Source organism: Zonotrichia leucophrys, chromosome 3 (assembly GCF_028769735.1).
Source record: "Zonotrichia leucophrys gambelii isolate GWCS_2022_RI chromosome 3, RI_Zleu_2.0, whole genome shotgun sequence".
NCBI classification, from domain to species: domain Eukaryota; kingdom Metazoa; phylum Chordata; class Aves; order Passeriformes; family Passerellidae; genus Zonotrichia; species Zonotrichia leucophrys.
In genome coordinates, this window is record NC_088172.1 from 6,718,056 (window position 1) to 6,741,139 (window position 23,084).

Genomic DNA, 23,084 nt, shown 5'->3' on the forward strand with positions numbered 1-23,084 from the left:
AATTCCTTGATGGAAGGGAAACTCTTAATTTTTACCAATTGCATGCGCAGTCTAATGGTTTTGTTGGCAGCTTTTGGGAGTGAGAAGAACTTGACCAGAATGGGAGGCAGCTTGCTGTACACCAGAAACAGGTAAGGGGAAATGTACCATATTCACAGCTAATCTGCCCCCAGCCAGAATAGCTCTGGAGGCAGGCAGGAAGATGGAAACAATAGCTCTGTCAAGAATTGTGTGATAAGTAATGCAGTTCTAGGGGCTCAGGAAGGTAAGAAATACTGATAATAGTGAAAATCACTGATCCTGGTGCTGCTGGTGTGAAAAACAGTGACAGTAGCTGTAGTCAAATCAGAGTGTTCAAAAAACAGAGTTCAAATTCCTTTTAGTACTGTCACCACCCATCATCTTAGTTGAGGGCATTCTTCTGACTAGCCCCTCAGTTAAAGTAATGCAAAGCTGTTTTCAGAGCTCACCATGCAGTGATGGGTAAGAGACACCTTTTGACAGCTTTCCAGTCCACAGGACATTCATTGAAGGGCTGCTGTAATTTCTGGCCATGTGTTTGTCTTTCATTTTGTTGAGATCCCCCCACTGGGTCACAATCTCTGTCCTCCCTTTGCCCCACCAGGTGTAGGTGGCTATGTGGGACTAAGAACACCTACCAGGCTGGGCCAGATTTTTTTGTTGTTGTTTTTATGTGTAAATTATCTCTTCATAGTGGCTATGATATGAGTCATAACTAAATGTAGCTTCCATATATTTGGCCTGAGTTCTATGTAGACCTTCTATTAGAGACTATCAACTTGTTTAAGACAGTGAAGTTGCCTCTTGTAGTCCCATTTAGAATTTGGAACAGACTATCTAGCATAATTTAGTGAGGGTGATTTTAGCCAACATAAAACTTCCAAATCAATATCATCAGAGTAAATGTAATTTTCATCAGGTTACTTATGTTTCAAATATAAAATTTAAAGAATGTTAAAAATTCATTAGTTTTAGTGTTTAACTTTTGTATTTTCAGGTTAGGTGATATTTCACTTTTGAGTAATAATTTTCTAATGTTCTAGGTGAAGTGATTAAACACTGAGTGAGGCATGCAAGGTCCTTTTTACAAATATATTCTAAAACTTGCTTTTTCTTTAAAAAATTCTTTTAAATTTTATTGAGATTCTGGTTTTTATTTAAAAGAAATTAAATACCCCATGTGCTACAAGAGCCACTTAAGGCAGTGTTGATACACTTTTTCTAAAATTAGAAATTGTGGAAGAAGTAATTACTTCCCAAATAGTCCAGTATTTTTAAAGTACCTGATCCATAAGTCTCCATTTCTTATTTAACATTGAAGTTGACTAGAGATGGTAGGGACCATTAATGAACAAGCCATGTCTTTTAAAAACACTGGTTTACAATAAACCCAAACCAATTTAGTATCCTGTGGACATTTTAAAGTCAGGAGCTAGATAACTATAAAATATTGTTTCCAAGAACGTGTTATAGTTGAGGAAATGCCTGTAAGTAATTCAACAGGCAGCAGCTCAGGCAGCAAAGTGTGTGATGGGTTCTCTGAAGAGTTCAAATGCATCTTTGAGCATGCACTGGAATGGCTATTTAAAATGTTACAGAGCTGGAATGTGTTTCTAAAATCTGGTGATTACCAACATGCTGTGCATTAGTATAGAAGTGTAATTGACAGGAGCAAACTACTCTGATAAAGTGTAATTCACATGGATCATTTGAGCTCTCATGTTTCATGATAGAACAGGGTTGCTTTTCCCACTAAAACAAAAATTCTGTGGTTTCTTGCATGTGAAATTGCACTCCTGATGATTTGATACTAAGGGAGCTCATTCTGTGTAAGTACTGTAGCAATTTTTAAAAGAAATGTTGACCTATGAACTCCCTCCATCTTTATATGCATCATCAGGGTAAATGGAGGAATTAAAGAAAATAACCCATAATTGTATACAGTAGCAACTGTTTGCTTTAATGACATATTTATTGTGCTGTCATTTGCAACAATTATTGTAGAATATTTTTTTCTTAAATTGAACACTGAGGTTTTCCTGTATTTGTACTGATGATGTACATGACATCATGACATGATTTTTGTGCTGCAGCTTTGTCCTGTTAGATGCATAGATACATTAATACCAAAATTTCCTCAGATTCTAAATGTTTATCAATAACTGCATCTGAATTTACTCAATTACAGATAAACACATCAAATTCTCCCACTTCAGCTGTGTGGAAAATCAGAAATAAGCTTGATTGGGAAGTTCTTTTGGGCTCCTCTTATATGGTGGCATATGGTTGACATCCCACTTGATTTCTCACTGTATTAATATTTGCATATTAGCTCATGCACATATCTTCAAATAGCTACATTTAAAAATTACACTAGCAGATTGCTGCTTTTAATTTGTTTTCTCCCTGGTATCTGTGTTACCTTTCTCAGTTTGCTGTCTGAATTTCATATTTTGCTGTAACCAGGTCTGATACTCACTCTCCTTGGTTTCTGCCAGCCTATTCCCTTTGGCTTGTAGGCATTATGAGCCACGAGCTAGGTCTTGAGCTAAAACCTACTGAAAAAATACTGAGTGCAAAAAAAATTGTAGAAATCCATTACATGCTATAACATCCCTAAAAAGACTGGACAGATTTATGTAATCCTGGTTTGTATGCATGCCATAAAATATGTATTGATATTGAAGTTACAGTTTTGTTCGCAGTCAAATTTTAAACATTTCTTAATCATGTCCAGAACATATTTTAAAATGTAAAAAACATATATAAATATATCCAAGACAAAATGCCCTAGTGCAGCAGTTTATCACAATGTTTCTTGAACTAAGCTAACACATTTTTGATAAGGTAAAAGATTTTCATGAGACTAGTCAGAGAAGATACTCTACTGAATATTCCCCTGAATACCTGGACCTGCTACAAGTAAGAGGGATTATTTATTTCAGGACTGCTGAACAGCAGAAGAAAAAGAGAAAAAACCCATTGATGCCCGTTCTTTAAAAAGAACCAAACCAAAAATAAGAAAAAGCCAACAACTAACATGTGCTAGCCTAAACTGATAAGTGTTGGATAGACATATGGATGAGTGCAAACATGAGAGGCAAGAAAAAAAAGCAGAGTGGCCAAAGTTACAGCATGTAGGCCAGAACATTTCAGTGTATTCAAGCTGCCTTACACAAAATGTTCAGGTTGGATACTTGGAGGAGTTTCTTCACAAAAAGGGTGATGAAACATTGAAATTGGCTGCCCAGGGAGGTAATGGGGTGATTAAACATTGGAATTGGCATCCCTGGAGGTATTTAAGGAAAGGCTGGACATAGCACTTAGTGCCATAGTCTAATTGACCTGATGGTGTGTAGTCAAAAGTTGGACTTGATGATCCCAGAGGTCTTTTCCAACTGATTTGATTCTGTGATTCCATGAAAATGTAGACCAAGGAAAGATAATGGGCATATCACAACAGGGTCAGCCCCGGGGAGGTAGTGTGGGTGAGGTCGGTTACACCACATGGTCCTCAAGGGTCCAAGTAGTTGACAGGGAAGAACAGGACAGTATCAAAGCTGCCTTTCCTATTTTAGCAGTATTTACCCTTTTGTGTTTTTATCTCCATTCAGTGCAAACTAAAAGCCATTCCGAGCTGTCTAAACTGAAGTGTAGTGTCAGTACAAATGTAAGTATAAGCCCTATGAATGCATTCACGCTGGAAATCAAAAAGAATTCTGTAAGCAGGAGAGCAGCACAGGCAGAGCAAAGAGCCTGACTACATCCAAGAGGAACCGCTCCTTGTTAGGGACAATGTGTGTAAGTCACGACGTGTCAATTCCTTGAGCGTGCTAGCATCAGGGAATGCTATAGTCTTAACTCACTTTCTCATCAGCACTGCAAGTTTCTGACCCAGATGAACCTTTGTTTGCATTTAGGTGTTTCTGTGTCAGGTAGGTGCCCCCTCAGCCAGTTCAATCCATGCATCACTGCAAATCCTTGGTCCTCAAAATACTGGCCTGCCTCCTTACTCCTTCCCTCACAAGCCCCAAGTCTCAAACCTAGTGCATGCTTCCTAGATAAACACTGCCCTAGTCCTTCCTCAGCTTTCTGTTATCCAGATAAAACAATCATCCAACAGATTGGGAGCCAGTAGTGCTTTCAGACTCCTTCACAACTAGTGCTGCAAGCTCTCTTCTGCAGCTGGAGCTCCTCTTAATGCTGCTGATAAAACTGCATAATGGGATGGGGTGGTGGATGCCCCAGAAATCAAACCTTTCAGCAACACTTCTGGGGTTTCTAAAAGCCCCACTATCCATGGCCATCATTCAGCTCCAACTTGTTCTGAGGTTAAGTCAGCTGTGGATTGAATTCTCCCTTTGCTTATGCACATCCACATCTGGGTTTGGGGCTACTTTGATAATGAGAGGCTTCTGGGCTGTGGGAAATGTAACCTGTTTCAACTCCTTTTGCAAGGTAGTATGCAGAGAGAACAGATGTGCCTTCTGGGAATCCAGTAGTGCCAGATCTAAAGGTCCTGGGACCACCTCTGTCTCCAAAACCTGTGCTGAGAAGTGGAACCATACTCTGTTTCTCTGCAATGCCCTTTTCAATGACTGAATTGTCTTCTGGTGAGCCAAATGGTCTGATCCACAAATTGCTTCTCTTTCAATGCTCCCTTTGCAGCTGATTCAACTTCTTTGGACTGTCAGTGTGCCATCATGCTGCCTTGGTCTCCTACCCTAAGTGCTGAATGCAAGTTTTGCAGCAGAGGCATACAAATTAATTCACTACCACCGTTCCTGTTCCCCTTGCTCAGCAGTGTTTCCAGCTCTGTTCCTTCAGTAATTTCATATTTCAATTCCACATTTTCTGTCTATAAAGCAGCAGGTGTCATTCAAATTTTGTATTCTTCATGAAGTCCGTTATGCAGAAACTTAATTATTGGCTTTAAATTTAGTATTGTCTTGACAGATTATAAATGCCTTTCTGCTTTACTCTGTGCACCCTCTCCATGAAATCTTCCAGCTCCCATGAAATAGATGCATTCATAAAAGTTCCTTAGCATGGAAGAAGCTCTTTCCTTCTTCCCTCCCCTTTTTATATTGCTACAATTAATAGTCCTAATTAAAAGCTATAAATCTGTAATTTGAATAGTTATGACAACACCAGACTGCACAATTGTTTTAGCTTTTGTAATTTCTCTTTCAGAGTAACAGTAGCCTCTGCAGCCTGCATCTCCTGTGAGTCTGTATCCTCATGAGTCACCTTGCTAGACACCTTTCAGCAAAGGCAAAAAAAAAAGCCTGCAAGCAGATACAGACAATTTACCAGAGGATAGTAATAATTTATTGGTTAGTATAGGTAGCTGTGACTAGCAAGCTACTAGACTTAGCATTAACATGCTCATGTCCCCATGCAAGACAACAAATGAGTATTCTCTGGCTCAAGTGTCACCACCCTGCCATCTTTTGACTCTCTGCCTTTTCCTTCCAGCATTTTACACCTTTTTAACAGTGCTGCTTTTTCTCTGGACCATTTGTCAATAGCTCTACCTCCATCTCGGGGTCTGTCTTGCCTTATGTAGCTCTGCTGTGCAGTTTTCTCTAAGAGTGCCAAACCAAGGTTCTGCAATTGAGCCTGACCAGGGCTGGGCTGTGGAGCCCAAGCAGCTGAAAATGCAGAGGAGAGTGACCTGGTATCAGGCAGTGGAGAGAGGAGAGAGGAGAGTGACCTGGTATGAGGTCAGTACAGTCAGCTGGAGCCCAGAGAGCAATGCAATTTGCCAGAGGGTAGGCATATTTGGTCAGCAGAGCCACTCTCTGGACTCTCCCAACTGCTGTGTTAGGGCTTTAATCCAAGTGTCCACATGGATTCCTTATGTCATTGAGGGCACTCTATGCACTTCACCTGTCCTGGTGCTGCTGCTTTGTTCAGAATGGCAACAGTATCCCGTACCTTTCTGCTATGTATGGATATCTGGCATACCTTAGGATACCTCAGACAGCGTCAGATGCTTCTGTGTGCAACTGAACCAAGCTCCAGATTTCCACTACTGAGAAACTCCTGTGTGTCCCAGATATCTACAAGGGGCTGGTGAAGACAGCTGGTAACTCAATATATCTTGGTTAATGACACAGTAAGCTAACACCATTTGGTAAATGCTTTTTGAGGAACTTTAAATAAACAGCCTGCTCACCAATCCTTTATTTCTATTGCTGAGTCAGTCAGAGCTGTATGTAAGCAGCTGTATGCAAGCAGGAACATGCAAGTGCACATTAAAGTGGTGAGTAACAGTTTTGGAATGGATGGGGTGGAAGGACTACTTGATGGCAGTCCAACAGACATAACCCTGAGTGCTTTGCCTCTGCCTGATGTGTAATTGTGAGGACAGGTGCTCCCTTCCCAGAAGAAAGCCTATAGGAGTAAGTTAAAATGAAGGGGCATGCAGAGGAACTCACATATGGAAAAAGTGACAAGAAAATCAGGTGCCTGAAGCCCTAAAGAGATCATGGAAAACAGGCTGCATGGTCAAAGGGTATGCCCAAGCTTTTCTCCTGAAACAGTGGCACTGGAGCAAAATGTTTTAAAATTTTGGTATTTGGCAACTGCCTCCAGCTATCTAGTGTGCTCTGCAATTTGCATGGTGAGGAATATGCACCAGAGGAAATTTCTGCCATTATCTGTAGCTGCTAAGGACAGAGTAACTAAATCAGGGATGTTCAGAGTTGTGAACAGCTGTCACTTGGACACAGATTCAGCTTTGACTTGGGTCTTTGCACATGTCTTCTGAACCAGGAAATCATCTGAGCTATTACAGCAAGACTGTGAGTCAACTGGTTGGTATGATTCTGCTCATTCTTCAGGGAGTAAAGGAAGGGTGAAACATTTGTACCTTTATTTTGACTTCACATTGTGAAACATTTTGTTAGTTCACACTAACTCTGCACCAATGGTCCAGACCAGGCACTTGCTTGCTTCATCAGTTAAAGCAACCTGGTAACTTCTTTCCCTATAATCTTTCTTCATTTCTGAAATAATGCTAATTAAAAGTCAGCTGGCAAAGCCCCCTGTTTTGTGAGATGGTTGCCTTAGAACTAAGCTTGAAGAACAGACAGTAATTGCTTTCCTGAGAGGCACCATCCATCTGTGCAATTGCTGCAGGGCACTGGTTACACAATGCCACCCTTGTTTTTATTGATGAGGAGGAGGTGCACTTGTTGAATCCAGATTTAAAAGGTCTGAATTAACACAGAGGATTTTAAAAGCTGAGACTGTATTAGTCACAATGAACACCATGATGATTTTTCTTGCAAGTAATATCTGTTCCCACTGACAATATAGGCATATGAATATTAGATTCCTTAATTCCATTAAGAGTTTAATTCTGCAGCCAACTGTCTGTATTGAAAGGCTAGCATTATAAATGAGGCAAACCCTTCTACATTTTGTGAATTCATAAAAGCAGGGCATGATTGCTCTGTACAAAAAACTATTGCGTTATCATAAGCTTCTGTGATGTCAAACCTTCTCTAGAATAAATAATTCGTAGCTGAATTTATGAGACAGCCCACAAAGCATACAAACCCCACTCTGAACTGACTTTAGATTATCACGTAACATATTTATACACTCATCTCATACCATTATATGACCTGCACAGATAAATAAATAGTAGTTCAGTGTCACATAACCTAGCATAATTCCCAGAGATTTGTAAGAACATGCACTGATGCATCCAACCTTTGTGCAAAAACTGAACCCCTGTCTCACACAGGTGTTCTGCCTCCCAGAGAAAGAAGAGGTTTTGGGAGTAACTCCCTCTTAGTGGGCTCCTGCTGGATGCTGCTTAGTGTGCATCCCCCCAACTCTGCATGCTGACCTTTGTGATTCCCATTCCTAGTGGCAGAGCTCCCTTCTTGGACCTTTGAAGTCAGTTCATCAAGGATCTTACTGTTAAAAATAAGAGGCTATATTGACTGAAATGCTTGTAATTCTTCTAAACTGAGGGGAAATGCTGGATACATTTCTCTCAGGTATAGAGAGCTATGTACATCAGATGCAGCTATACATACATACATTCATACATACATACATACATATAAAAATACCTATGTATACATAAATATAAAAATACCTAACCAGGGTAGTCCAGAACACAGAGGACTTAGCTTAATCTTCCTTTGCAGGTAACTAAAAAATGCAGGAACTTTTAAAGCATGATTTGTTTGGTGTACAGCTAACATCTATTCCGGGTAAGAAGAGCTCCTAGTTCCCTCCATCAGCTATAAAGTGAGCCTCAGGAATCAGCTCAGAAATCTCTATCCATAGTTTGCAAGTGTTCAGCAGAATTTTGCCCATATGTTTACTCTGACCTGGCCTTTCTTTCACAGTGGCAACACTTTCAATTGAAAAATTATTCATTTTTTCAAACCTTATGATTGTCATTAATTTTGTAATATTTTTTGCACCAAAAGGGCCTATATGCTACTTTGCTCTGAAGCTAGGTGGATCTTTTAGAGCTTTCATCCAAAGATAACTAAAGTACACATAAACATGAGTAAATACTTTCAGCACAGATTCAGTGTGGCATTAAACAACAAAATCTTTGTTGCAGCAATGTTCAGGCAAACTTTCAGTTTCTATGTGCTTCAGCTTGTTTATTTTTTCACCAAGTTAGATCATATGACAGGATACACAAGCTACATGAAGTGCTGCCAGCATGTAGAATTTGACTGCAATTTTGCTACTATATTTGGCGTTTGGCTTTAAAACCCCACAAGTTCTAGTACAAAATGGCTTCTTCCTGCAAAAGTCTAAACAAAAGGCAGATGAAAAATCCAAAGGGTATTTTTAACCAGAGGCAGGAAGAGGAGGGAGGCTGCTGCTTCTGGACTGGCAACACTGACTGTGCGAGAGCTCTGCAGTGCCAGCTCCTCATGTGCCCCAGGCAGCTGCCGAGATGTGGGGTTGGGAATGAATCCCCAGATCTCTAACTGTATGCTGGCTACCTTACAGGAATCAGCATTTTCATCTGGCAGCATTCACCTCCTTTTGACTAACAGTACATCTCAAAATTAAAGCAGTCTTGTACTGCCAGCTCTGCACAATACCTCATGGCAATTCCCCAGCTCCCAGCCAGGCTGCTTTGTAGCTTACTTAAATGGAGAAAACATGCACCTTCTTTCAGGGTATTTCTCTTGCTTTCAGTTTATTCAGCTCATTTTCAACAGTCCTTAGCTCTCATGCAGTTAGAGTGACTATATATCTTTTTTTAGCTGAAAGCCCAAGTTTCACATTAACTGCAGGTGTTTCCTCCTTGAACTATATAAAATGACATTGTAAGCACATCCAAGGGTCAAAGGCCAGAGCCCAGAAGGCAGAGCTGAACTCCACATTGTGCTTAAGTAGTTCATAATAACTACCACTTTATACTATTCATGTTATAATACAACTTCAAAAATTATCTTCAACCAAAATAGATTCCAGAATTTTTACATGAAAATCCAGATTTCTGAATGGAGAATACCTCTCTCCTACTTTGGGGAAGGGCACAATTTAGTGACAGATTGTCCCAATGCCCTTCTCCATCTGCACAGCAAGGTGGCTCTGGAAGACAAGGAAAGATAGTTATGACCAAAATAGTTTGTGAATCCAACAGTCAGTGCCTGCAGCTCACCATCTCAAGTGGTCAGATCAACCATTTTTAGCTAGAAATGCTGAAATTTCATCAGGAGTTGTTGGCCATTTAATGTATCTATGGTGCTTTGTTTTAAGAGGGAACCCCAAGGTCTGATGCCATCTTTTCCCATCTCTATACATTAATGACCCTTTATAGTATCCATAGTGCTTTGTCCTGTAAAAAGGACAAATGCTTTGCCCCTTTGAAAATTTTGCTAGTTGTTCAGGAGGAGTAAAGTTGCTTTCTTTACCTATTGCTGTTACCACATCACTGTGCAACAGAACAGGAAAGGAAACACTAACATGATTTTTTTGTAATATTGAGAGAGAACATGATGGGGTGAAAAATATGCACCCACTCAAATGTTTTATTTACAACTGTTTGCCATTGCTGTTCAATCAAAGTGGGAAAAGGAGAACTGAGACCAAGAAAAAAAAATTTGTAAACCGGGATTATGAAGAATATAAAAGTAAAATGAAATGAAGAACAATTCATTTCACAGATTAAGGACAATATGAGCTAGATATGAGCTTCAAACTTGCTGAAGACAAGTACGTAAGAGGTTGATTCTTATTTACAGCTTATACTGAAACAAAAGGAAACAGACTGCTGAGATTCTGACCCCTTTAATTTAGATATTGTCTGTATGTTCTTAAAAGTTCTATCCCTGTAGGAACTCAGCACATCATCTTGATGTCTAGAATTACTGAGATAACTTTTGGGGGGCTCAGAAATCTTAGAATGTTGCTAGAAGTGCTTAGTAGTTAGATTTTGACTCTGCACAGGATGTGCCACCTGTTTGAGGACAAGCGAATCACTTGAAGATAAATAGTGTAAGAATTAAGTATTCACAGGGTGAAAATACAGGTTTTAAGATTTTGGTACAGGGGGGTTATGGAGACAAGATGGAAAAATCAGGGCATGTCTTGTCCTTTCTTCTTCTTGTCATCCATTTTCTGTGGTGATGTTGGCACTTTGAGATTAGTTCATAGTAAAAGTGCACTTTCTAATATAGGTGAAAGGTATTGAGAAATAAAGGTAAATATGATATACGTAGTTTTTAGTATAAAAATAGACGACCGCCTAGTAAGAAGTCAAAGTGCCTTTGGCTGCCTTGCTGTTCAGACTTCTGTCAGGCTAGAAAAAAATTTTGTAGATAAGAAATAATAAACAATACTTAAGACTGAAAATCTAGAGAGGGCGGACTCGTCCTTAGGAGTGCGGGCTGTCCCAAAGCCATCCTACGTGTGACCAAGCAGAGACAAAAGCCAGACCAGTCATATCCCAAGTGTATTACACCAATAACCAGATGGAAGAGAAGCAGTTGAGATCTAAATATCTCTCTGTCACTGTGGCATGGAAAAGGTGACAATCAAGTCAAGCTCTTGCTGTTAATACTTGCCTAAAATAATAATCATTGACATATGACAACATTTCAGTCTTTCATGATCCTGAAAACCAACAAACAAGATGCTACTCAGTCTTACAGTGAAGTCTGTTGGGTGGGGAGTGTGTTGGGTCTGTGGGTTCCTGGAAGCCCCTTTTCCAAGCCCCCAGTTTTCAAACCCGCAGAGGCCCGGGGGCACCTCGCCCCATCACCTCTGCGGTCCGGGCGGACAGGGCCCATTCTCGCCCGCGCAGCCCCCGCACCCGGAGGCCGCAGCACCCCGTCCCCGCCCGGCTGCCGTTCCGGGGCCGGGCCCGGGGCGGTGCCGGCGCGGCAGGTGCCTCCCCCGCGGTCACGGCGGGGCTGTCGCCGCCACTGCCACGTCAGGGGAGTGTCCCGCGGCGAGGCGGGCTGGGCCGGGCCGGGGCCGGCCTTCCTCCTCCGCCCCCTGCCCTCGCCGCCGGAGCCGCCGCGGAGGAAGCGAGGGGTGCCCGCTGCCATGGAGGCCCGGTACAACCTCAAGAGCCCGGGTAGGTGGCGGCGGCGCCTCTACGAGCTGCCAGGGCTGCTGCGGGCGAGCTGGTCGCGGAGGGCTCGGGGGCCGGGGCTTGGGCTAGGGCCGCGGCGGGGAGGGGGGCCGGGGGCCGCGGCGGTGGCGGTGAGTTCCCTGCGCCGGGGCGGTGGCGGCGTTCAGGCGCAGGCCGGCCGGGTTCGGTTCGCCTTCGCAGTGCGATGGCGTTGAAACCTTCCTCCGAGCTGTAATTCGGTTCAAAACACCCTGACCGCCTGGTCTGTGTGCCCACGCGTTTTAATGGATCGTGGAAACGTACCTTTGAACGTTTAGTCGGGTGGCCGTGCCCTGCTCCCCCGGGCATCGCCTGCTCTCTGTGAATAGGTGCGTGTGAGGGACGGCTTGCCAAGGGTGACTTGGCCTGCGTGGCGTCAGTTCGTTTAGCAGAAGTGTTGCTGTACAGGCTCCATTTACTTGAGTGTCTGTGTTTGCTCCCATGTTTGGTTTGGCATGTTTGCATGTTAAAATTCAGGCCTATAACTCCTGGGCTTTCTTTTGAATCCTTGAAGTGAGAGAGATACATGAAGAGATGTGGAGAAAACAGCGCTAGAAGGGCAGGTTTGGATTCCTGGGAGGCAAACAGTGGACAGACAGGCCGTGCCTGTGTCGGAGCAGCGGCCTCTGACCGGCTGTGCCAGGGCTTCACCCCTGGGAGCCGCTTGCACAGCCGGAGGCCTGGCTGGCACTGCCGGAACAAAACCTCTTCTGCAGCTTGGAAGGGCTGGGAGGGTTTCGGTGTGGGTTGCTGTCCCTGCTTTCCCCTAAGCGGGTGTTCAGAAATAGGCATTATCAGCCTCATGTTATTGTGATGAATAGTGGCTTTATTTTTTAATGGTACCGTCCTCTTACCAGCATGAGAGGTGAGGAGAAACTGAATGTTACGATGACTTGTACCTTACAAATGTCATGACACGCTTGTTTACAAACACACCTCAGGCGGATAATGTGTCTGTTGTTAAATTATGCCCCTTAGCCTCACACCCAAGTTGCATAACTGAAAGATAAGAAGGATCACTCAGCAAATGATGAACTTGTTGTCATTTAAAATATCAGGAAGGAATACTTTATTTTTAGGGAGATATGCAGGATGTGTGGCATATGTGAATTTCCAAGGCCACACAAACATGCTCCCTGGTTGTGGTTCGCCACGTCATGGGAAACAGTAGTGGTGTGCTGTATGACAAGCACCTGGGATCTGGGTGGAGAGGACAAATATTTGTGGCTTAATTTAGAAATGTTCTTCCCCTTTGTTGCTACTTGTCTCCCCTGTATTCAAGAGAAAATTACCTTTACTGGAATTGATTTTCAGCACCTGTTGGTGCTGAAAACCGGGTGGAACCAGCTGTTCCATAGCAAAATGAACTTTATGTGGCAAAGACAAATAATTCATACAATGGCTTAATATTGTTTCTCCAAATTAAGCATGTTTGGTTACATATTAATTTATTAAACTATTTCTTTCCATGTAGATGGTGAAAGTTTGTAAATTATTTATATAACTTTTAAAATTTCTATAATGATTTGGAACATTGGTGTCAATAAGTCAGTATGTGTGAAATCATTCACTGAACAGATATGCAAAAAGGTGTTGAATAAATATAAACAAATATTTTAAATAAATATTGTTTCTTTCACAGTTGTCCATTAAAATGAGTTGACAGTAATTGTGTATAGCCACTGCTTCTAGTCTGGCACTTTACTTGCTAACCAGGTAGATGAGTATATGCAATTACTTAATATTTCTGTGTATGTTTTACAAATTCCTATCTTGCTCCAGTTACCTGTGCACTTTAGTGCTGGTATCTTACTCTTGCAAGTTGACTGAAGGCTTACAATGAACTCTACAATATTACAATATTAAGGTAGTTTCAGTTAATGTAAAGGCACTAAAATACATAAAAGGTGCACCATATTTTCTATTTCAAGTTGTGTCATCTGTGGATGAAGGGATTACTTGGTAACTGAGCCCTCTAAGGCTTTAGAACAAGTGGCTGACCTTGTGCCTGTTGTTGTTGCTTTGCCTTTAGTAGAGGAAGAACCAAGCTAACCTTTAGGTCAGCTTTAGGGATTTGGAATGCGCTATCTTGAGACAGAGTGGAAAAAGTAATCGTTTTGTACCTGTACAAGAGGCTTCTACTGTTGAAATCTGTCTGCTGTTAGACTTGAGCAAACTGCAAATGGTGACTTCGTCTGCTCAGTAGACTTTTAAAGGACAAATCCTACTAACCCTTTTAGTATAAGTTGCTTTAATATAATGTTGTAGATGAAAATACATTTTAAATAGGAAAATATTGGTAAAAAAAGCACATGCCTTTATTGATTTTTATTTTAAGCCAAATTCTGCTGTAGAGTTGTGAAGGAGCTGATGGTCATCTGTGGTTAATACCTGGATCCCTCTTCTGTGAATGTGCTAGACCAGGTTGGTGAGTGGGGATCAGTTAGGTTCTCCATTGCTGTACTTTGTGTGCTCTCAAGCAGACCACAAAAGAGCAGTATTACTGCACATCTTTGTCCTGCTCCTGATTGCTCCTAGGCAATGTGTTCATCTTCTTCCTTATCCCTGTTTCTACAGCCAGTTAGTTCATCCCAACATATCAGAAAGACTCTCCACAGCACAGAGCAAGTTGTTGCCCTGCACGCCAGGTCTCTGTCGCTGAGAGGCAGCGCAGCTCTGGCCCGTCTCTGTTTGCCTCAGGTACAGGCCATGGCCAGTGCTGGTCTGGGATGGCCCAGCAGCTCCTGTCACTTACCCTCTGTGAGAGCAGGGTGCCATGGGGGCATTCTCCTCATGCTGTCTTCTCACACTGCCTATGAACTTGAGTTTCTTTTTTATTTCTTCCCAAAAAGACCATTAATTTTGGAAGGGATGAAATTTCACACTCCACACTTCAGGTTTCTTTGTATTGCTTCAATAAGGCAAAGCCTTGTAAGCTGTTGCTTCATATTTTTGTGTGTATTTTTGGCAATTGTAAAAGGGTAAGCTATTTTCTGTCTTAGGATTTCAAAATGGATTAGTCGATTTATATCAGCCTGCTACCACATGGCTGATAAACCTCTCCCATCAATATTAAAGCTCAGCTGACTAAAGTACAGACTCATCCTCTTCATGCCTCAAGAACATCCCCATTTTCTGAAATTTATAAGACAGCTACTTGGAATAATCTCTTTACTGTTTTTTCCCCAAGAGCTGTGACCCTTGGCCTGCTGTAAGATCAGACACCAAATCTTGTAGTCACTGCTCTTGTAGTGACAGTGTCTCGCTTTTGTCTAGGCTGTGACCAGGTGTCTGAGTGGGTATTTGCACAGACACTTGAAGAATTATGAACACCTACTGGCAGTGCCTCACAGAGCCCACTAACAACCATGCTTTTTAGTTTTTGGGGGAGCAGAGTTTGTTTTGCTTTCAGCAGATCAACCCATTGAGAATTTGATTAGTGAGGGCACTGGAGGGGTAGGGAGAGCCCGTGGAGGGAGGCATGGCATGCTGTCCTGCATCTATTGCCCAGGGCACTGCTTTGGGAGCCTGAAGGCATAGGGAACATAATAATGCTGAGATTGTGATCCTCTTAGCTGTCATCTTCAATATGATTGCTGCTTTTCCTACAAACTCTACTTCTTTCTCCACTGCATATTTTGTACAAGTAAGTGATCCGTGCCAACAAGCATGCGTCAGTTCTTTGTTAACTAAACAGAGCTAATAGGAAATAGCCAGTAGCTGTTCCGTGTATGAAATAAGGATAGATTGTTTAAAAATAAAACGTTGAACAGATGTTAAAAATTTATTTATTGTTTGATGTTAGTGTGTTCAACAAGCACCTTGGATTTTGTAAGTTTTACCTCCCTTTGTGTTGGACTGAACAGTTGTTTTCGATTGCAACTACAAGAAGAGTGCTGTACTTCCTGCTGCCCTGAGGGAAACGAGGACTAAAGATTGGCTGTTTCTGAGGGTGAGAGGAAAGCAAGACAAGACTAATTAAAAGTTTTTGTGTTTTTTTAATAGTTGTTAATACTTTGTTGATCCTGTGAAAGAATGTACGTGAGGCTGTGAAGATATAAAAGAGCTATTCAGGAGGCTTATGGGTCTTGAGAAGGGAAGTATCTGAGACCCTGAGGATGGAAAACAGCTGGCCTGTTTCTTGGCAAATGGTGTTTACATTTGTTTTGTAGCAGAAGTCAAAGGAACTGCCAGAGGAATGTCCTGGTCTTGGCTGGGTGGAGTTAATTTTTTTCCTAGTAGCTGGTTCAGTGCTGTGTTTTGGATTTATTTCTATTATTTTTAGTTCACAAATGATCACACATCATTCATAGGTTCTAAGCTGTTCGGGAGAATCACATCCACAACATGTCATACAGGTCTTAGTGACACTGTGCAAGTTGCTGTGAACCTGTTAGAGTTTCTGTATGTTTAGATTTAACAAACCATTCTCTAGAGAGTACAGCAAAAAATATCATTGAAAAAATACCATTTTCCACATCAAAGAGCTACTGTGACTCTTTCTTTTAAATATGTTTTCTTGCGTGTGTCAGTGACCAGATCACTTAAAATGGGAAATTTTTTTTTAAACTTAAAATGTCAAAGCTCATCAAGTGCTGTCATTTTATGAGCAATCCTGGGTACTTTACACATAAACTTAATCCTAATGGGTTTTTTTAATGATGTGGAGTGGAGCTACTGACAGAGTGATTCACTGTTATTTTCCTCTTACAAGAAATTTAAATATTACCTTTATTAAATGAGATTTTCTTTTAAATGCCATTGCAGTTTGGGTTCCCAGGTACTTTGGGCTGCTGTGGGGACTGGTGGTTCAGCAGGTGACTCTGCACTGTGACCTCTGAAGTCACTTGGTGGTTACACCAGCTGTGGGTCAGGCGCTCTTGGCTCCATGGTCAGCTACAGAGTGGAGGGCGGAAGAAAACAAAGCCAGCTGGATTTAAAGAGACCCTCCCAAAATGTCATCCATGACACGTCCATGTAATTGAAAGGACTTGATGCTTGTCTCAAACTGTTTATGTGATTTCATTTTTAAAATTTTTTTCTATTATTGTTGTGTAATATTTTTCCTAATTGTCGATAGTAGCCTCATTAATAGAAAAACACATAACAAAGATGACTTGTGTTTTACTAATCACTTAAGTGGATTGAGTAGTTATAAAAGTTTCTCTGAGATGAAGGGTTTTGTAGTAGTTTTACTTTCTGAAAAACCTGTATTCAGTAAATAAATTGCATCTTTACTTGTGCTGTTTTGGTTAGCAGAGCCATAGGGAAAAAGTTACTACTTCTTCTGTATTTTTTTCTGAATAGACCTCTAAATCTTGCTTAAAGTGAAAAAAAATAATAATAGCAGCCATAAATAAAAAGGTAGGAAACATTTGCCAAAGCAGTAAAAGCTGTCAGGTTGTTTTATTCTTCTTTTCCCAGCTTAGATAAGTCATCTTGAAAGATTGAGAGATCTCTAGCTTTATGCCAACTGTTCTGGATTCCATTATTTATCTGTTCATTATATCCTTTCTTTTTCAAACAGTGGAACTGAAATTTCAAACTGAAGTTTGAGAATTCATTTCAGAATGAAAAGGTTGCTGTACATTTGAGGAAGATACTGTCATGCACAACCACTTTTTTTTTTTTTAAGAAAAGACATAATGACTTACTAAGAAAACACCACCGATGTTCAAATCCTGTCATCCCTTTAAGCAGTCACACTGACGTTTACAAAGACTGATCACTTGCATTTTCCGTGTCCACAAGGTTTCCCCAGCCACTAGCTACAGACTTGTCTGGTTGGGCACACAGCAGGAGTACTTGAACATGGCCTGCAGATATATTCAAAAGAAGCAGTTGTGTGAACTGGAGTTTGAGGGTAGCTTGAAGTAAAGGATGACAAAAGTGGAATTTGAATGGACGTGGTTTTTGGCAGAAATGAATCTTTGAATCACATATGCATTTATTGTACAAATTTTGCTCATTAGTTGTTATTCCACCACCACTCAATCCTAAAGCAAGCTGGTGGCTTGCAACTTGATTCTTAGATTTTTAATATCCATATTTTGCTTTTCAGAAAATTTTGTTCAGTGTAACACAAGAGGCTGATTGTCAGGCAGAGCCTCTGACCTGTAGTGTTCTGTCTTTCCTCCACAGAGCAGTAGAGAGCTCCCACACCTCCTGCTTGGTGGGAGCTCTCCTATAATCTCCTGTCCAGAAACTTAATTTCCTCAGGATTTAATTTTGATGACCATTAAGTGTTACTGGGTGTATCTTTGAAAATGTGGTTATTTTTCATGCTGATGGTCATGTCACATTAAAAAAATAACTTATTTTTGTCTCTAAAACCTGTCTTAGACAAATTCTGTGTCTCGACTTTTCTTTTTTTTTTGGCTGAATTAGTGATACTCTTTGACTTTATTGACAGTCTGTGATTCTTTATTTCAAATGGGTCCAAACCGTTCTGATTTTTCAGAATTGCCATTGCCCAGTGTTTACTCAGTGACTCAGTATGACTTAAGTGGGTTGAAATACCACGACTTCTTGCAGGCAGACTTTGCGAATTATGCTTGTTTCTTCACTGCAGTATTTGGTAGCCAAAGGAAGAACTGTTTCATGAATACTGCAGCAGTGCTTAAAGAAGAAACAAATTTTGTGCTTTCTTCACTGGATCACACGTTCTCAGAATGAGCCTTTACCTCTCTGGGCTTCTCTTTGCAGCCTCTCAATTGGTATTTTTCAGCAAGGTGGGAGGAGAAACACAAAATGGTTTGGGTTGGCAGGGATCTTTAAAGGTAATGTAGTTCAGCCTCCCTGCCTCAGGCTGGGACACCTTCTGCTAGATCACAGCTCAAAGCTTTGTCCAACTTGACCTTCAAGGCTTCCAGGGATGAGGCCTCCCCAGCTTCTCTGGGCAGCTTGCTCCAGTGTCTCATTGCCCTCACTGTAGAGAATTCCTTCCATATGTCCAATCCAAACACACTCTCTTTGAGTTCAAAATCATTCCCTTATAAGCATCTTCTAAGTATTGAAAGGTCACAGTAAAGTCTCCCTAGAGCCTTTTCTTCAGGCTGAACAAGCCCAGCTCTCAGCCTTTCTGCATGCACATGTGCTGCTTAGAATCGTGGAATAACAGAAAGGCTTGGGTTGGAAGGCACCTTAAGGATCTCCTACTTCCAACCCCATGAGCAGGGACACCTTTCACTAGACCAGGTTGTTCTGAGCTCTGTCCAGCCTGGCCTGGAACACTTCCAGGGATGGGGCATCCACAACTTCACTGGATAACTTGTTCCGGCACCTTACCATCCTCACAGGGAAGAAATTCTTCCTAATATACAATCTAAGTCTACTCTCTTTCAGTTTGAAGCTATTCCCCATCTTGTTGCTACATGCTCTTACAAAAATCCCTCTCCCATCTTTCTTGTAGGCTCTCTTCAGGTATTGTTACATACATTCTCAGTTTTCTCACAGTCACCGTTTTGCTTCATGGGGTGTTCATTTTTAGCTCATTCTTCTCCTAAAGGCAGGTGTCCAGCCTTGTTGGCTGTGAAGCAATGCTGGGTCCAAAGCCTTTTCTGGTCCAGACTGGTTTTCTTATATTCCTCTCTAATGAACTGGTAAACCTTAATGAAGATGAAAGAGACAAACTGTTACTCAGCAGAGCCTGAATGCTGCTGGCTGTGCCATGACCTTGTGGGATCGGTAGGGTTTTTAATTGACCCCTCCCTGTGGCAGCAGCATGACTGAGGTAACTGGCAGCAGCAGATTTTCACGTAATTGGTTTTCTGTTTGGGTTGTAAGAAGTGAAATTCTCTAACTTTGAGCCGTTGTTTACAGCTGTCCAAAAGTGTGAAGGAGGTAAAGAACTTTTCACAGTAGATTGGAAGGAGAATTCCTGTGTGGGGAGGTCCGAGTTTTTTATTAATGTATGGTGCACATGAGGGCACTTGAAGTATAAGTGATGTAACAGAGCTTGCAAAAGAGGGCAAAGAAGGAAATACAGAAAATACAGGTGATGCTGGTATTTCTGAAGTGGAAGGTTGGAGAAGGTTGCTAATGAGTATCCTGAAGTCATGATAGAATACCTGGGTGTTCACACTTGGTGGCAGGTTCCAACTGCAGAGGCCCTGGGTAAATTTTTCAGGCTGGGCATATGTGTTTTCAAATCTTGTATAAAACTTCATCTCCTCTTCCTGGTGATGTGTTGATTTCTCTCAAGTATTACTGTGACCCCCCTTTGATCAACTAAAGGAGTATTCATGTAATTGTCATGGGAGGTGTCAGGATAAAGCTTTTCAGCAGTTGTTAAAGATGCACGTATATTGTAAAATATTGAGGTTGTTAGCCTTGTAAATCTTGTAGTCTGAAACTCTGTTAATGATACATATGTGTTTCCTCCTGCTTGGTGCAATTACCAATATAGAACTACTTTAGTCCTGGTGTTCAGTGTTGAGAAACTCTGTGACCATGCACGGATTTTTCATAACTTTATGCTTGTATAACCCAGTTAGGGTTTATTCATCATAAGTAGTTATATAGTATCTTGAATTATGAACTCCTGTGAAGAAACTGGAATCTGCTGGAGAAGATTAGTTAGCTGAAAAGAGTTCTTCAGGAAATGTTTTATGTATTTTTCTATGTGATGCATATTAAGTTATTTTCTTCATTTTCATGTCTTATGATTTCTTTTTTTTCAGCTGTCAAACGTTTGATGAAAGAGGCTGCAGAACTGAAGGATCCTACAGATCATTATCATGCACAGCCTTTGGAGGTTTGTTTCTCTATATGGTTGTAAGAGCTTGTAATTAGGCTACTTTATTAATATATGCTCTTAATTAATATATACTTCTCTAAAATGCATATATATTTAAAATGTACATATTTAAATGATAGCAAACCGATTTTTTTTCCCCTATGATGGAAATCAGCAGCAGAATTCAGCTTCAATGGTCTTCTAGTTCAGGGTATTGGTGAAAGTACTTAGTAACAGTTTTACATGGCACCTGTGTAGTTTTGTAGCATGGGTGTATGTATTCCCCCCATTGCCTTCCCAAGACTGTGGAAATACTTGATATGTAAATCAAGCTTTTTGTACCCAAACCTGACATCTGGCTCAGTTGCTGAGTTGGTCACTGAAACACTTAAGGTAATCTCTGAGGATTGTTGTTTTGCTTTTAAGAAAACCTGTGAAAAACACAAATGTGTACAATTCTGGATGCATTGTAAGAGAGTGGGATTTCACTTAAGGGGTAGCTTCTTGTCTAAACACCTAGTTAAGTTTTTGGATGGAGAGAACAATGAAATTCTGGTGGTTAGAAGCTTAAACAGAAATCCCTTCTGACTTCACTGGGTTAATCTAAAAAGCAGTGTTCTGTGGTATTCAGTTGGGAGGTTTGATTTTCAGCTGTTTGCAGAAATGCATAACACACTTGTCTTGCTCACATAATAATGCATGTTCCTAGGTGCTATAAAATTATTCCCTATTGTTTACTGGTTTTTATCTGTAGCTTGCTTCTCCTTCCTGTGGTAAAATGAGAGGTTTAATTCTTGCTATTATTTGTAACCTACATGAAGATCTCATTTCTGGATTATAATGGTAGTTCACTGGGAAGAGAACACTGGCAGATGAAAGGAAATGCTGGAAACCTTGACAGTTATCTCCTAGACTTGAAAAACTGCAACCATGTGGGCAGTCCCAGTGCTGTAATACCAGTGTTTAGCATTAGCTGGGGGATCTCATTCACTGACAGCAAGCCTCATTTAGGCTCCTGTCCTAACAGCAGGAGTTGTTCTGTTTGTAAATACTTAGGAAGTTGTTGGCAGCACAAGTTCTAATACACAAATCCCAGCTCAAAACTACAAAAAATAATGTTTAAAGAGAAGTTATTTATATGTCCAATGATGATAAAACTCTAGATTTCAATGTGTATCTTTCAAAGTTGTGCAGTAAGGCACAGTACCTGTTTCAAAATTGTTAGTGGAGGAGGAAGAATAGTTCTGTGGGGTGTGAGTCAAATCCCTGTGTTGACCAGGGCATGGAAGGAGCTTTGGGAAGGCTGTCATTAGTGTTCTGTCTTGGTGTAGGTCTCCCCTTGGTTCTCCAGAAATTATTGTTCACTGAGGCAAAGATCTAAAGATTTTGGATCTTACTCTCAATTGACTCAGTTTTCTATCTGTTGGGTAGTAAAGCTCTTCTAATAATTTATACAGCTAGCATAAAGAATTTGGATAATGAATTTGAGGGTTTTGGCAAATTTTTGCACAAGAAAATTACCAGAACCCTACATTGCTTTATCCTTAGTGCTGTGTTCTCTTAACTCTCTACTTGATGTTGGCTTCTTAAAACTTCTGCCTGTGTACTGGTTCTTCAGCCTGTCCTTGTTCAAGAAAATGACATCAACTTGCCTATTTCTGTGATGAACACTTTTTCTTTTTTTTCCCCCTCCGCCTTCTTCCATTGATGGGGGCATTTTAGGACAATCTTTTTGAATGGCACTTCACTGTTAGAGGCCCTCCAGATTCAGATTTTGATGGAGGGATTTATCATGGGCGAATAGTGCTACCACCTGAATATCCCATGAAACCACCCAGCATTATTTTGCTCACGGTAAGTAAGCATGCTTTCTCATTTTTCATTTTTATTGTTATCAGTTTTATCATAGGGAGATTCTTGGCATTTAACATAATGTTATTTTTGTAAGAAAGGTGGCACATACACTATAATTGAAGATCCAAAGTCTTCCAAGATTTTTTTGTAATCTCTTAATTGCATGAAGCCTTATGCCTAATAAATGGAAGTTCTTTCCTCTGGGAGCAGTCACATTGCTGATGTGATTCTCTAGCCTTCTGTTCTCCCCATGGGCCTGCTTGGTTTCTGTTGAACACATTGCTCAGATGTAGGAAGGCAGACCTGTAATTTGAGGCAAAGGCCTTCCTTTGTGCATAGTTTTGTAGAAGGTTTTCTTCATGCATTAATAGACTCAGATGACAGAGTTCTGTTTTCAAGAAGCAAGTTGAAATTTTATGGTGTTGGCAGTAGTATAATTGTCACATATTGTTTGTGTATGGAATTCTTTTAATCATGATTTTTACAACTTTTACAAAAACTCAAGAGTTAACTGCTGGCCTGCTTTATTGTATCCTCCTTCTTCCTTTCAAGGCAAATGGCAGGTTTGAAGTGGGGAAGAAAATTTGTTTAAGCATCTCAGGGCATCATCCTGAAACATGGCAGCCTTCGTGGAGTAGTAAGTAGCAGTTCCTTGATAAATGTTACCCCCATTAAACAACTTGTTCTTTAAACTAAAAAAAAATCTCCTGAAGAATGTTTATAGTGCAAGAGGAGACAGATTTTGAGGGTGTAAAATTATGGGAGAATTTGTCAAATGTAATGTCATAAAAGAGTGAAATTGAATGATTTGGGCTTCTCTTTTTTAAGTAAATGCCAGGGCTGAGAAGCTGAGGG

General features: G+C 40.9%; 1 protein-coding gene across 3 annotated transcripts in view; it reads left to right on the forward strand.

Annotated features, from left to right (window-relative positions):
* The first annotated feature begins 109 nt into the window (after positions 1-109).
* Positions 110-23,084, forward strand: part of UBE2J1 (ubiquitin conjugating enzyme E2 J1) — a 38,645-nt gene continuing 15,670 nt past the window's right edge. Inside the window, exons 1-4 of one of the 3 annotated variants that reach the window (XM_064707307.1) lie at positions 110-131; positions 20,320-20,393; positions 22,098-22,229; positions 22,782-22,866. In XM_064707307.1, coding sequence (XP_064563377.1) covers positions 20,334-20,393; positions 22,098-22,229; positions 22,782-22,866 — 277 coding nt within the window. In that variant the 5' untranslated portion in view covers positions 110-131; positions 20,320-20,333. Of the gene's footprint in view, positions 132-11,414; positions 11,603-20,319; positions 20,394-22,097; positions 22,230-22,781; positions 22,867-23,084 lie in introns of those variants that run through there. The other 2 variants (XM_064707309.1, XM_064707308.1) reach the window with 2 other exon arrangements.